This window comes from Schistocerca gregaria, chromosome 1 (genome assembly GCF_023897955.1).
Source record: "Schistocerca gregaria isolate iqSchGreg1 chromosome 1, iqSchGreg1.2, whole genome shotgun sequence".
NCBI lineage: Eukaryota > Metazoa > Arthropoda > Insecta > Orthoptera > Acrididae > Schistocerca > Schistocerca gregaria.
The window spans coordinates 332,386,765-332,403,230 of record NC_064920.1 but is presented as its reverse complement, the minus strand read 5'-3'; the positions used below and the strand labels follow the sequence as shown (position 1 = coordinate 332,403,230).

Below are 16,466 nucleotides of genomic sequence, written 5' to 3'. Positions count from 1 at the left end.
GTGTTGGCCGTCGAATGGCGCTAGCTGCGAAGCATTTGTGCACCGCCGCCGTCAGTGTCAGCCAGTTTGCCGTGGCATACGGAGCTCCATCGCAGTCTTTAACACTGGTAGCATGCCGCGACAGCGTGGACGTGAACCGTATGTGCAGCTGACGGACTTTGAGCGAGGGCGTATAGTGGGCATGCGGGAGGCCGGGTGGACGTACAGCCGAATTGCTCAACACGTGGGGCGTGAGGTCTCCACAGTACATCGATGTTGTCGCCAGTGGTCGGCGGAAGGTGCACGTGCCCATCGATCTGGGCCCGGACCGCAGCGACGCACGGATGCACGCCAAGACCGTAGGATCCTACGCAGTGCCGTAGGGGACCGCACCGCCACTTCCCAGCAAATTATGGACACTGTTGCTCCTGGGGTATCGGCGAGGACCATTCGCAGCCGTCTCCATGAAGCTGGGCTACGGTGCCGCACACCGTTAGGCCGTCTTCCGCTCACGCCCCAACATCGTGCAGCCCGCCTCCAGTGGTGTCGCGACAGGCGTGAATGGAGGGACGAATGGAGACGTGTCGTCTTCAGCGATGAGAGTCGCTTCTGCCTTGGTGCCAATGATGGTCGTATGCGTGTTTGGCGCCGTGCAGGTGAACGCCACAATCAGGACTGCATATGACCGAGGCACACAGGGCCAACACCCGGCATCATGGTGTGGGGAGCGATCTCCTACACTGGCCGTACACCTCTGGTGATCGTCGAGGGGACACTGAATAGTGCACAGTACATCCAAACCGTCATCGAACCCATCGTTCTACCATTCCTAGACCGGCAAGGGAACTCGCTGTTCCAACAGGACAATGCACGTCCGCATGTATCCCGTGCCACCCAACGTGCTCTAGAAGGTGTAAGACAACTACCCTGGCCAGCAAAGATCTCCGGATCTGTCCCCCATTGAGCATGTTTGGGACTGGATGAAGCGTCGTCTCACGCGGTCTGCATGTCCAGCACGAACGCTGGTCTAACTGAGGCGCCAGGTGGAATTGGTATGGCAAGCCGTTTCACAGGACTACATCCAGCATCTCTACGATCGTCTCCATGGGAGAATAGCAGCCTGCATTGCTGCGAAAGGTGGATATACACTGTACTAGTGCCGACATTGTGCATGCTCTGTTGCCTGTGTCTATGTGCCTGTGGTTCTGTCAGTGTGGTCATGTGATGTATCTGACCCCATGAATGTGTCAATAAAGTTTCCCCTTCCTGGGACAATGAATTCACGGTGTTCTTATTTCAATTTCCAGGAGTGTATTTTCGTGACTCCTATGTGAGTGATACATAGGGGATTGTAGTATATTTTTAGATCAATCAATGATAGCTGTATCTTGAAAATTTCTTAATAGACTTACTCATGATAGTTTATGTGTGTTCTTCAAGTGCCTTCCAGTGCAGTTCCTTCAGTATCTCTGTAACACTCTCCCATAGATTAAGCAAATCTGTGACCATTCGTTGAATATCCCCTGTTAGTCCTATCTAGCATGGGTGTGAACGCCCAATTGTGTTTGTTTACCAAACACTAACCCAGGCACAACGATATTACAGTAAAATCGAGAAAGATGACTTGGGCTGAAGAAAGAAGCATAAAGAAAGTTCATGATAATATAAATGGAAGGCAATTACCAATGGATCATACACCTCTGCTACCACTATTTGATTCCAATTCTAATATTCTAAACAGGATGGGCGCTGTTCCTTTCAGGGTACCACTACACTATGATATTTAGTGCCAGCCTCAGGTTCAACATGCCAACTTGGATATCCTACCACAACTTCCACTGGAACAGGATCCTGAGTTTTATATTGTCCCAGAAGCCCTTTCTCATAAAGATGCCAAAGCATAGAAGATAGTGGCCAGCCTGCCCTTGGATATGACAGTCATCACCTGTCATCACCTTAAACACCGTCATGTAGGAAGTGATGGGATTAATTAAACTTGTGTGGCCAGCACCCAGAGGTGCAAACATATTGGTATTGTCAGCATGAACTCTCTGCTCTCAACAGCATCCTACTGCTTCTAGGTGACAACAGTCACAACATAGTCGTCATTCCACATGCACTCGAGACCGCATCTTGACACTTAACGAAGGTCATTGGGGAACAGTCCTCACCAAATGACTGGCTCGCCAAAACATCTTCTAGAGACATATCGACAAATACATTGCTCAAATGGTAACAGCTTGTACAAGTGTTAGAGTACACAGTCACACCATCTCATCAATATTTTCCTTAGCCACACACACCATCACAACGATCACCCATACATTTAGATTTTGCAGACTCTTTTTGAGCTACTCTTGGTTCGTCGTCATTGAAACTGACAGCAGTTTCCACATGTTTCACAGATGACTTCTGCATTATCAACTAGAACAATCCAGGCCTTATCTCGCATTTTTGCAATCCAATGGCTCCCAGAATCCATTGCCACTGAAAACAGTCCACAGTTCACAAAGGGAGAATTTGACAATTTTCGTTCAGAGAAAGGCATCACATCGATTCACATTGCGCTGTTCTACCCTTCTTCCACTGGTCTAGCAGGGAAGTTCGTCTGCATGTTCAAGGAGCAACACTACCATACCCTCAAGCAAGTGCTAACTTGTTCTTCACTTCCTATTGCTCTTCCCCACAGGAAGGTTCTAGTCTGGCTAAAAATCCGTATCAGGCTATATCACTCACAATTGTCTATTATCCGTCCTACCACTCTCCAACTTCCTTCTCATCATTTAAGCCTCCACCGATATTTCCTCCAAGACTTGATCTGAGCAACGTTCGAAGTCCAACTCCAGAATGGCTTCCTGTTTAGAAAACTTGTCAATTAGGTGTGTCCTCAGAGGGCATCAACAATCCAGACTGGAAATCTCCCACAATTTTTTATTCCAGAATTGACTATCTCGACACCCAGAAGCATAGTCAGAAAACACTAGTCATCTCCATCATCAGCATCGCAGCTCACAGGAACTGAGGAGGCCTGTGCTACCACCAGCCTGGCGCCATACCCTTGGATGTCGACAGCCATCCTCTTGGTATGCTTGTCCTGCAAGTCACCAGCATTAGGACCACCACCATCTGAGACTCTGAGATGTTCACTACCTCTCGTCTATTGACCAGGAGGGATGCTATGTTGAGACTCTTTGTCATCTCATAGAATAGTATGGTATCACGATGGCCTATGCCACTAGATGCAAGAGCCACACTAGCAAGAACCAGCACAGAAACTTCTAGCATACGCTGGGGCAGCAAGCAGCAGCAGGTTCATCATAAGAGGTCGCTATCCTATCGCACTTACTTACTTCTGCTGGGTGACATGTGCATAGATAGGTCCAGTAATATTCTGGCATGTACACTGCGTTAAGATGGGTACCAGACCACTTTTACCTGATTAGTGCCGGCTGCTGCTGTGGTTATTCAATTCAGAGACTCACAAGGATTCGTCGTACAACTGTATCTCTGATGCCCATGTTTCCATGCCACGACTCTTCACTATATGAAGCAGCCAGCAGTCATCTTCGAGTTCTGCTGAGATTTGTCCTCTGCAGTGTGGACAATTGTGAACATCGGTGTTTGGGCCATCAACACATCATGTTATTCAATACGTAATGAATCCAGAACTTGGGCCTCTGTTATCAGTTTGGCATTCTGCCAAGTAACTGAAATCTCTTTACTGAGACAGACTAAATAGCAAAATTCAATATTACAATATAAATCTAGCTCCAAGTAGATTTGAGTTTATGTGTATTTCACTAGACTGGCTACTCAGTATCTACCTGAGCGTTTATTTCATGGTGCCTCCATGAATGCAGGATGCATTAGGTTTCCAGGGAGAATTTTTGGTAAGTGTAGTTCACCTATTGAGGTGACTGTGTTTAGAAGAGTAGTGCGACCCGTTCTTGAGCACTGTTGGAGTGTTTGGGATCCCCACTAGGCCAGATAAAAGAAAGTCATTGGAGCAATTCAGAGGCAAGTAATTAAATTTGTTACCAGCAGATTCAATCAATGTCAGAGCATTGCAGAGATGATTTCTAAACTGAAAGGGAATCACTGAAGGGAAGACGACTTTTTTCCTTGAAACACTAATGAGGAAATTTAGAGAACTATATTTGAGTCTGATTGTAGATCGATTCTGTGGCCATCAATGCACATTTCATGTAAGGACCACAAGTATAAGACAAGAGAAATTAAGCTTGTATAGAAGCATATAGACAGTATATATACCATCTGCCATTGGACCATAAGGTGGCTTGTGGAGTATATATGTAGATGTAGATGTTTTGTGATCAAATTTCCGTGCCTGTTCCAAAACCTCAACAAAGTGAAAAAAGAAAGTAATGATACATTAAAATTCATTCACATACTAAAAACTTTGGCGTCAAAGTTAACTTCACTAGAGTAAAGCTGAATCCACACATTCAACTAAACTGACACCACAGCTAGTAGCATACTGCAGTGGTATGCAGTTGCATGTGTATACACACAGTTATATGTCATGCCAAAAGAAGTTCATATCAATTATTGTACTCTGTAAGGCATCTAGCCTTCCCCCATCAATGACTAGCTTCATCTGACTGCTGCCTGGTAGCTATATGTTGAAACACCAGCTTTTGTCCTGGTTATCATAGAATTGGTGTTGTGCTCTGATTTTACTGTGTTTATATATTCTTACTGAAAAAAAAGTCGAAACAGTGGATAGGAGGTACACCTTCACAGCTTATGGAATTGCAAGAACTACATAATATTAATGTTAATTTTTCTGTACCAGTAAGTTTATATGTTTTTGAGGTGGTTGCATTAACAAATGCTACAAAATACTGCAGTGTTTGAAGATTGGTGTGTATGCAGATGTTATTTACATGCTAAATATTGATTGATTTGTCATAGAAGCCAACACTTTCGTCTTTGAGTGTTATTTATTTTATAATGGTGTTTGTTGACCATATACTGTGGCATGAAATCTGTTTTGGGACTAACATTTGAGTTTTGTCTTCCTTGTATTTAACTTTTGTCACAGCTCTAATGTTGTAACCTACAATATGAGATTACTGTCCATGTATATGATATCAGTTGACGCCATATTGGAAACAATAATGTAGAAGTTGTGACATTCTGTGAGAATTTTAGGTCATAGGCCGCAGAATTATGCCACTAGTTGTGGCTTCACTTTAGTTACTTGTGAGAGCCTGGATTAAATGTGCAGCCAATATACTGTATTGATAATATTTTTTACAAATTATGTGTTTCAAAATTTTTATAAAATTTGCTTAGATTTTAAGAATATCTGACCACTCCACATTATTAATTGAAATATCACTTTATTAGATAATTTCATGTAACATAAGCAATATGGAAAAGAACTTCAAAGAGAAAATACAGATAATATAAGTAATATGTTAAGAGAGCTTGTAAGGACTTTTGACCACTATATTTCAAGTAGAAGTGACATCAAGAAATGTTTCCATACCATAGTAACAAAATAACTAGAGAAGCCAAAATATAAAAATTTATAAGACCAGGAAAATGCCTCTCCACAGTGAACGAAAATTTAACACAAACTGACACATTATTAAGAATGTTAGATGTTATAAAGAAAAAATCAAACAATGGAAAATCCAGGATGGAATGTAACAATATATTATAAAGATATATTTAAAATGCTGAGAAGCCAGCCAAGCAAATGACAGATAATAAGTACGTTTTACAACAACAAAGTAGGACATGTGGTCCATTGTCAAATCATAGTTAAGTGTTATAGTTAGTAATACTGAAACAAGTTATGATTAATTCCAGCTCAGATACCATAGTGTTGAAATTAATTCTTCATAGATGGGTGTACACTTGGCAAGGTCTGCCTCTCAGTATGTTTGGGAAAAGGATATTGATGGAGTTTATTAGTGAGAATATAGTGGTTGGGGAGGGGGGAGGCTGATGTGCTTGGTAAAATACCTGTTGTCATTGGTAACAGAAAGAGGCTTACGTAGGATAAACTGACACAACAGGCTCCCCTCTCTTAAAAGTGTCTCAACCAGCTTAGACACTTTTGCACCAAGTATGTGGGATATAAAGTGTACCACAATGGAGTGTGCAAGCACCACATAAGTTTCCTCAAAGTATTTGTTATTCATCAAAATGTGCAAACCATTACATCTAAAGTAAACCAGCTGGAAGGTGAATTATAGCCTTTGAGCAGCACAATAATACATATTACAGAGCACTGGTGTAGAGATGATGAATTATGACATATAGTGCTATCATTATTTAAATGCATAAGTTACTACTGTGGACACCATCTTCAATACATTATCTGAACTCCTGTAAAGAATGTCAGCCCTCGAAACTAACATTTTAATATGTGGAGACATGAATATTAACACAAGTGTTTAAGGTGAAATTATTGATAACTTTCTAAGTATTTTAGCTCTTTTGCATGGGACAAATGCTAAATACTTTGTTGTGTACATAGTTCCACATAGTCAACATACACAACTTTCCCACTAGAGCGCGCCCCGGTAACCACAACAGCGCAGGCGCAACACTTGCCCGTCTCCGCACTACGAGATGGCGCTGTCTTAGAGACGGACCAAATTCTGCTTCCACCAATCCACGTATTAATATGCAATGCAGCCAATGAGATTGCTGCTAATGTAGGACCTTTTCTCCTCGTGGATCACACTCATGCAGTGATACCTGAACGCTTGCGGTATTATAACGAGTGTACAGACCTCTGAATAGTCAGTCTGCATTAGTCTGTACCAGTCTGCATTTGTCTGTACCGGCTATATAATCAAGTTTCAGTCTGCGCCTAATAAGATTATCATATTCATGTACATAGCCATGAAGAGAAATGTATAGACAATTTGTCAAGTATCAGAGATATGTGAGAATAAGATTAACGTACCAAGACCAAAGAAACTTCAGATTGTCAATTATAAATAGCATCCAGAACCAAGTTATTTTTATGCTTGTTATTATTTTAATATATGAGTGTGAAAATTAATCAAGTTCTGTTTACCGTTGGTCACCGTCAATCTGCTACTCTAAGCGTGCAAGTGGCATTTCTATTGTCTGACCTAACGCAGAAGATAAACATGCCACGATAAGACCATGAGACATATTGCTGACACTCGCCTACTTCGTTAGAGCGACAAGTCAAATAATCTGATGGTGTGTATACCTAAGATCTTACAGTATGCAAACCACATACTGTCACAAGGATTTCAAAAACACTTCAGTTTTAGACCATGTACTTACAATTATTGACAGCGAAAACTGTAAAACATTTATAAGAGGGCTTGGCTTTTCGGATTATTGCTGTCAGATAGTAACGCTAAGGGCAGGCTTACTGAAATCTTCGCACTGGAGGCCTACAATAGGAGTTTCTCAGATTATAAGATTTTTCTAGAAGACTGGAAAACCAAACCTTGGACAAAGTGTTTGTACATGCTAAGTTCTTTAATTTTGCAAATTGTTTAAATTAATTTTTGAGTCGACATTTCCAAAAGTAAGTATTGCTACTGAAGCAGCTAAGGGAAATAGATGGTTAACTACAGGTAATGGGAAGTCTTCGCAGACACTTAAATTTCTCCATTCTTTGTAAAAGTGCTGCACTTATCCACAGTCCTTAGAGTTCTATCACAGGTACAAAAAATGTACAGGAGGATTGCCTGTGGCAAAAAATCATTCAGTGAGAAGGTAATATATGATGCAGGAAATAAAAGCGAAGTTATTTGGGGTTTTATACAACAGGAAACTGGAAAAGGCAGAACAAACATAATAACATACAAATCAAAAATTGGGTAGAAAAACAGAAACTCCTCAAAAATCAGCAAATTTTGCAAATGATTATCTGGTATGGTAGAGAAGCTATAGCAAAATCTTCCATCAATTCATGTAGCTTCCACAATGACTTACACAGCAAGCACAATGATGTAGTTGTCCACAACGAAGTTTGAAGTTAGGAAGACAGTATCACAATTATCTAAAAAATAAGAAGTCAGCAAGTGCAGACAAGGTACCTGTTTCTGTTCCAAAGGCATGCATATATAGCAAACAAGCCACGTCAATGAACATAACAAATGAATCTTTCGGTTCAGGTGTTTTCCTAGAGTACCTAAAACATGCAAGAGTGGCACCCTTACTAAACAAAGGTACTGTGGAAAATGTTAAAAACTACATGCCACTTTCTCTGCTGTCTTGATTCTAAAAAATAATTGAAGCAATTATAAAAGAGAGACTGACAAATTACATGAGTACATACAACCTCCTCAACAAAGCATGGTTTGGTTACAGAAGTAGACAAAGTACAATTTCAGCCATTACAGAGCTCACAAAAGTGTTACCTGAAGCTTTTGATAGGTATGAATGCATACCAGGCATTTTCTTGGATTTGTCCAAAGGTTTTGACACTGCTGACCATAAAATACTACTGACCAAGATAGAAACGCTAGGAATAAGAGGAACAGTGAATGAATGCTTTCAGTTTCAGTCGGAAAACAGGACGCAAAAAGTGAAGATCGTTCACACATCTGATGATAAATTATTAGTAAAAAATTGTCAGACGAGAAATACAAACATTAAAAAAGTTTTTCATCAATCCAGTTCCTGTAATTCCTGAAGATAGACGTTGACTGTGGATATTGTATCACAAACATAGTCCCTTTGACTGTTCAGGGATGTCATTAAAGCCGCCCAAAGATGTAAACAATCATGCTTGAGCCTATTAGACGGAGGGGGTCTGACAGCTGATCAGTACGAGTCATTCCAACAGGAAGGAGTACATGGCTCGTGTTGTCTATAATTCAACCATGCCTAGACAGTCATACCGAAGTCCGTTTGTGTCCGCGTTATTAGTTTGTGCCAGGAAGGGCTCTCAACAAAGGAAGTCTCCAGGTGCGTCAGAGTGAACCAATGTGATGTTGATCAGACATGGAGGAGATAAAGACAGATAGGAACTGTCGATGACATGCATCGCTCAGGCCATCCAAGGGCTACTACTGCAATGGATAACCGCCACCACCTACTGATTATGGCTCGGAGGAACACTGACAGCAACGCCACCATTGAATAATGCTTTTCGCGTAACCACAGGACGTCGTGTTACGACTCAAACTGAGCGCAATAGGCTCGATGATGCGCAACTTTACTCCCGACGTCCATGCAGTGCAGTAGAGATGGGCCCAACAACATGCCGAATGGACCGCTCAGGACTGACATCACGTTCCCTTCACTGATGAGTGATGCATATGCCTTCAACCAGACAATCGCCGGAGACATGTTTGGAGACAAACCGGTCAGGCTGAACGCCTTAGACACATTGTCCAGCGGGTGGAGGTTCCCTGCTGTTTTGGGGTGGCATTATGTGGCGCCGGCATACGCCGCTGGTGGTCATGGAAGGTGCTGTAACAGCTGTACAATACGTGAATGACATCCTTCGACCAATAGTTCAACCATATCGGCAGCATATTGGCGAGACATTTGCCTTCATGTAAGACAATTTGCGCCCCTATCGTGCATACCTTGTGAATGACTTCCTTCAGGATAACGACATCTCTCGACTAGAGTGGCCAGCATGTTCTCCATACATGAACCCTATCGAAAATGCCTGGGATAGATTGAAAAGGGCTGTATATGGACGACGTCATCCGCCAACCACTCTGAGGGGTCTACGCCGAATCGCAATCGAGGAGTGGGGAAATCTCGACCAACAACCCCTTGATGAACTTGTGGATAGTATGTCATGACGGATATAGGCATGCATCAATTGAAGAGGATGTGTTGCTGGGTATTAGAGGTACTTGTGTGTACAGCAATATGGACCATTACCTCTGGAGGTATCTATGTATGGTGGTACAACATGCAATGTGTGGTTCTCATTAGCAATAAAAAGGGCGGAATGATGTTTGTGTTGATCTCTGTTCCAATTTTCTGTACAGGTTCCAGAAATTTCGGAACCGAGATGAGGCAAAACTCTTTTTTGATGTATGTATAAAACATAGAATTTCCTCATGGTTGTGTATTGGATCCAATTCTGTTCTTAATATGCATCAATGACTTTCCGGAAGTGTAAGACATGGTGAAAAATTCTCTTTCCCGATGACAGTAAAATCATAGTCACTGGTAGAACATGAGAACTTCTATTAGTGAAAGCAAATGAAACCCTCAAGGATGTTTATGAATGGGCAGTATGTAATCAATTAACAATGAACATAAAGAAAATGAAGAGTATGCGCTTCAACCACATTACTAGTGAGTTATAGAATCATCTTTTGGTGAAACTCATCTTACAAAGAGAATATTTTCAAAATTCAGAAACGAGTCATCAGAATTATATCTGGTGTCAGTCCTAGATCATCATGCAGAGACCTGTTTAAGAAACTTGTTATTCTAACTACTGCTTCTCAGTACATATGCTCACTGATGTTCTTTGTCATTTCCATGACTCTTTTTACACAAAATAGTGCTAAGCATGATTATAATACCAGAACCGAAAACAATCTATATAAGGACTATAAAAGCTGAACATTAGTACAAAAAGGAGTCAAATACATGGGTACTCATATATTCTATAACTTACCAGAGCATATCAAAAGTCTTATAAGTGATAAAGATCGGTTTCAGAGTGAATTAAAGAACCTCCTCTTGGCCAACTCCTTCTACTCCACCGATGAATATTTACACACGGATGATAGCTCATAACTCTGCATTAGAATCGCACAATCACCATGTATCTGAGTAAAAAAAGACTTTGACTCTTTCCACATCCCAGAGACTCCTCTGCAAGGGATCCATATAAAACGATAAATGTAATGTAATAAGAATAATAACTGCAAGTAGTAATTGGGCTCACTGTAGAGAGGTATTTAAAAAACTGAGCATTCTTACTGCCCAGGTGAGGACTTCTACCAGTCTACGGTCCACATGACGGGAAATACTGCATTAACTGTTCTACATGCAATCATCGAAAAAGAGACTGTTTGTACTTAGATTTACCCAGGACAAAAAACTCAAAACAGCGTTTTATAACAGGTGATAAATCTGTATAATAAATTGCCAAGGAAAGTGAAAATACATTTGTTTAGGAAAGCAGGTAAAAATTCTTCACAAAAATATTACTCAATTAAAGATTTCTTAGATGGTTCAGAGTTATGGATAGCAATGAAAGGGCATAACTACATCACCTTGTCACATTCCAGTACCTGATTATGGTTTACTGCCCCCATAAGGATCATGCATAAAGATGTGTAAAGCTTGATTGTAACGTCAGCTGGCCTAATTTTTCAGGTGGACCATGGCACATAACTGAATATGGATTCTGGAATTGAGGCAAAGGACACGGTAGCATCTTCTCAGTTTAGGAGTTATCAGTGGGTGTCTGTGTGTGCAGCAGTGAGGAGTGGAACTATGTATTACTTTGCAAGTAACCAGAAACAGTCCAGGAGGCATCATCGAGTGTCCTCAGAATGTGTGGCAATGAAGGACAGAAGGCTAGCTGTCCTATCCTTATAATTGCGTGTTGTGTGTGCTGTGTGTTGTATATTTTGTGTACTGATTTGCATTATATTATCTTAACAAATCCTATATAATATTGAGACGATCCTTGTATAAATAAAGATAAATAAAGACAAATAAATAACTTAAACACGCTCGATGTATTCCTTTATAAATCTTGTTTTAAGTGTTTGTATGTAAACATTTTTGCTAAAAAATAAAGATCGATGTTCTGGAATGTTGTTCCCTTTTTCAGCAGTTTACTATATGAACATCCAGTATTGAGTTTGCTTTGGCCTTCAATAAACTTTATCGATGTTAGCCCATAATTCTGATACTTTTTGTATTAAGGATGGTATCTAGCCACCTCAATTTCATCATTCGGTAAGGGGCTAAGCCAAATAACCTCCTGTGAATAATGTTCCGTCTGGTGTGAACACGAATCCTGAACACTCCACCACATGACGGCGACCACGCCCAACGCTGTGTTCCATTGATGTCTAGTGTTAATCGTCTTGAGAAGTTTGGTAAGGAAAGGCATTGTGCAGGTAAACATCAAGCCCGTTAAAAGATTTATTCCCCCCCCCCCCCCCCCCAAAAAAAATGAACACTTGTTCACTGTACCTTAAGTGTTGTTTAGAAGGGAACATCGGATACTTGTTTGCCAGTATAGATGGACAAAGATTCATTTGAGCCATAGTGGTTGTTTCACATAACTGCTTAAAACGGGAATAGTAGTAGTAGTATTCATCCAGAGACAATGTACAATGCATGAATTTCGTCAAAAAATACAAAGTATATATATATTTTATTAATTACATTAATGTATGAGAAAGACTTTTTACATGGAATACACAGTTCATATTTTTGATATAACACATAATAATTCTAACACTTTTGTAGATATTATTTATTTAGATCATAGTAACAGTAAGATAAAAATTACTATTGACACAGAGTACATAAATCTAATTGTTTCGTATGAAGCTATTCCAGATACTCGTTTACACTATAATAGCAGTTGCTCATTAAAAATTTGAATACTGCTTCTTTAAGTGAAGACAATTTTTTTATTCCTTTTGCCTTTAATGGTAGTTTGTTATACAATCTACTTCCTTGTATGTTTGTTTGTTTCTGCGCCAAAGCCCTGTTAACTCTTTTAATATGAATATCATTGCACTTTCTTGTATTGTAAGTATGTAGATCCGAGTAGGGTTGGAAATTGTCAATATTTCTTTTTACATTAATTACGCTTGTTTGTATGTAGAGGCACGGTAGGGGTACAATATTTATCTGTTGAAATAATTGCTTTGAAGGAGTTAGCCTTGAACTGTTGGTAATTATTCTAACAGCTCGTTTTCGTAGAGTGAAGATGGTTTTGAGATTTTTCTTACTATGACCCCAGAAGGTGAGGCCATAGGTAATAACATAATAAATATAGGAAAATTAAACAGTTCTGCTACATTCCCTACTACATACAAAGCTAATAACATGTAATGCAAGCCAAGTGGAGCTTAACTTATGAGAGAGATACTGGATGTGGAATTTCCAGTCTAAATTTTCGTCTATATGTACACCTAAGAATTTTCTTTATTCTGAGATGCAGATCCGAGTGTGACTTTGTTTTCCTGCAATGGATATAATTAGTTTTAGAGATATTTATGGTTAATTTGTTCATTTCAAACTAGTTTTGTAAATATTCTATAACGCTGCTTTCAGGTGTTGGCAATACCCGGTTTATGTCAGTTACTACAATGTTTGTGTCTTCCACAAACAGGGTTATGTGAGTAGCATTTACTGCTCCTAGAACGCTCCCCTGCGGTACCCCAATTTGCACATAATTCATTCCAATTAAGAATCTAGAAATACCTTGCGGTGCAAATAATTAATCAGTCGTCCTGCGCTTCGCGAGTGGAAGAGAGATGAGTTTAAACGTATTGTACAATGGAAAATAATGGTGTTACAAAGAAAAAAACTATAGGAATTTAAACGTTGCTATAGAATATTGGCATCTTCTCGAATAATTATGCTGCATTGTGCTTCCGTTAGCATATTAATGTCTGGTGCAAATTTTAGATATACAGGTTCTTCTGGAAATATATAAGCATGCTGCTGTTGCTGCCAGTTGGTATTACGCGTACATGAATACATCGTGTGTTGGAACTCTGTGTATCGTAGATCTTTGAACTGCTGTAAAACAGAAAGGTCTTTGCCGACCGTAGGGGATGGTTGTTGGTGGGGAGTTACAAAGTTTGTCAATAGTTGAAAAACTGCCCAAGAATGTCAGAAAAGTTGGACCACTTGAAATGGGTAAATCTCGGATTGAGAGTTGGAGGAGCCATAATTTTCCACCCAGTGGAATATGCAAAAGTCCTTATTCAGGTAAGATAATGCTTAACTGTACGTTACTCTGTATGCATAAATTTTATATATCTTGATTACAATTTTTTGTGTTTTAGATTGGTTATGAACCTATGAAACCGTATCCAACGAAGACCCTGTTCGGAAAGCCTGCTCTTGCTCTTCCAAATGTGCTTCAATATGGTAAGATAACATCTTACTCCTTAAATAATGAATGCAGTTACTTTTCCTTACCGGTTATTCGTAAGATTACCGGCTATTGCTGATTAGGGTATTGTGCAGTACGAATCTTGAAATGCGGGTTAAAGTAATAATGATGATCTATGTTGCGCGACAGTATTTATGGTCATGCTTATTATTCAGTGTCGTACTTCTTGGGAATCAAACGTTACCGGAAAGTATGTAGAAATCATTCATTCGACAGAATCCCTAAGGCGACACCCCAGACAAATATCGCAATGGTTACTTTTAAAGGAAATGGCCTATGTTCCGTCAATAATGACCTTCGTTATCGATGGGACGTTAAACGGCGATCTTATTTCCTAACGCAGCGTGCCGTAAATAACGCCGCCTCGTAGTTACTAATCACATCATCTCCAGTGGTCATTGATATAGCGCAGTATATGCAAGAAATCTGTGGGCAAAAGTACTACTTTATTACTGGGACAAGAAATTCAGTATACTTTGGGCATAGTTAAGTCAGATGCCCGTGTTTGGCTGCTATGTGTATGCACTAGAAGAGTGCTAACCCACAAATTCAGATTTTACGTATTTGCCATACTAGATTTTTTTTTGTGTCGTTGTGTACAGTATTGGTGAAATAAATCGTTTGTGTATCTTGCACTGACAGAAGAATGGGAAATAATAGTTCCAGCTTGCCTTACATTGTACTGTAGGTAGCTGTAGAAGTTACTTTTATTTTCCGTAATTTTTGGAGTCATACAGCAGACATTTCAATTGTTGCTATAAACGCATCTATGTCACATATGCACTTCATTTGTATATGACACATAATGGTTTATCACACCCTTATGAGGTATACATTCCATTCTACATAGAATTTCCTATGGGAAGGCGTTCACCAGTAACTTGTGGAGTACTTAGGTGTAGTCTTGTTCTTCAGGCATGAACTGTTTCACTATATTTAAGGTTTATTATAGTATTTGTACTGCTTTGAACCATCTGCAGAGTAAAGACCTAATTTTATCAGTCCATGGACTTACATTTTGTAACTAAAGCCAACTGTTCAGTGTAAGGAAATATGTTGACAGCAGGTCAGGAGTATAAGTATGAGCAGCATTTTTGTACAGAAGAAATATTTTGGCTTGTAAACTTGGTAACTGGATATTAAGGTCAGCAAATCCTAAAGCTTTACTGAATTTTAAAGTTTGTCTGTTGCTTATCTTTGCACATGAATCAAGGAGGAGAGTTATAAATGGGAGTTCAGTACTCTATGGTTTTGTTTCCTAGTGGCTAAAGAGCCTTTGATGCAGATTTGTGACTGTGACAAGGCTTTGTCTGATTAAAGTGCAGCGTCTTTCTGTGCTCCTAACATGTCATTCCAGACAAGAACACTGGCCTTGTTATTAGGTCCTTTCCACTATTTTACCGGGATTGCAAAGTATTGCACTGGAGCACAAGATAAACGGACAGTAAAAATCCCTCTGAAGACCAAAAACTGGAATTTGTGAACAGCACACTACTTCATTATCTGTGGATTCTCACAATAAGCAAAATATCATTCACTGAGCCGGCTGCTGCCATTGTGTGAGGAGAATTGAACTTGGTCACAGAGCATATTAAACGACTTACTGAAGCTGACAATACACATCCTGCACGAGATGTGATCCTGTGGCTAGTGTGAGGACACTCTCGCTGACGTATGAAGTAGTAACTCTTAAAACTGCTGACATCAGTTCTTCACTTATCTCTCTGAGAGTCTAATGCCAATCTGTAAAACTTTTTGCACACAAGCCTGCAGCTGTCATCATCATCATCCTCTCCAGACTGAGTGCCGTACAACTTTTGTTAACAAGCATGTGTTGAGCACAGCTTCCAGGATTGGTGGTACACCTCCAATTAGTATTCAATAAAAGTTAATTTTTACTCACAAGATAGAGATGTAAGTACCAACATCGCGTTCTTTGCATCGGTCTGCACTTATGGAAAGATGGATAATCTTGCGCATAAAACGTGGTTGCTGCAGAGACTGAGTCTATCATTCACATGAGGCCGGCAATAAAACAAACTGCACTTGAATTCTAATTCTTGCTTTATGCATGATCAACAACACTGTAGGATGTGGAAGTGTTTGGAGAAAGTGTTCTCTTCTTGAGCTGTTTCAGTGCTGTATATCTGCTCAGGGTCTAGTGGTAAACATTGCACAATCATTGCACAATAGGCACATAGTTGCAAGTTAAAGTCCACTGCTTCCTCTATTTTATAGCATTTTGGGTGTCTGCTAAATGTATGTCTCATGGAACCTCAAAGATAATTAATTTCATTTTGTCCCACTAGTAATAGCAAAAACTTCCAGAAATAATTCCACAAAACAGTTAATGGCTGTGTCAAAATCAGAATAATTTATG

The 16,466-nt window shown here is 40.0% G+C and overlaps 1 protein-coding gene across 1 annotated transcript in view; it reads left to right on the top strand.

The window, feature by feature from the left end:
* Positions 1 to 13,662: 13,662 nt before the first annotated feature.
* LOC126344173 (mitochondrial carrier homolog 2-like) overlaps positions 13,663 to 16,466 on the top strand; it is a 46,515-nt gene continuing 43,711 nt past the window's right edge. Inside the window, exons 1-2 of the mRNA XM_050001999.1 lie at positions 13,663 to 13,899; positions 13,977 to 14,061. Coding sequence (XP_049857956.1) covers positions 13,798 to 13,899; positions 13,977 to 14,061 — 187 coding nt within the window. The 5' untranslated portion in view covers positions 13,663 to 13,797. The remainder of the gene's footprint in view (positions 13,900 to 13,976; positions 14,062 to 16,466) is intronic.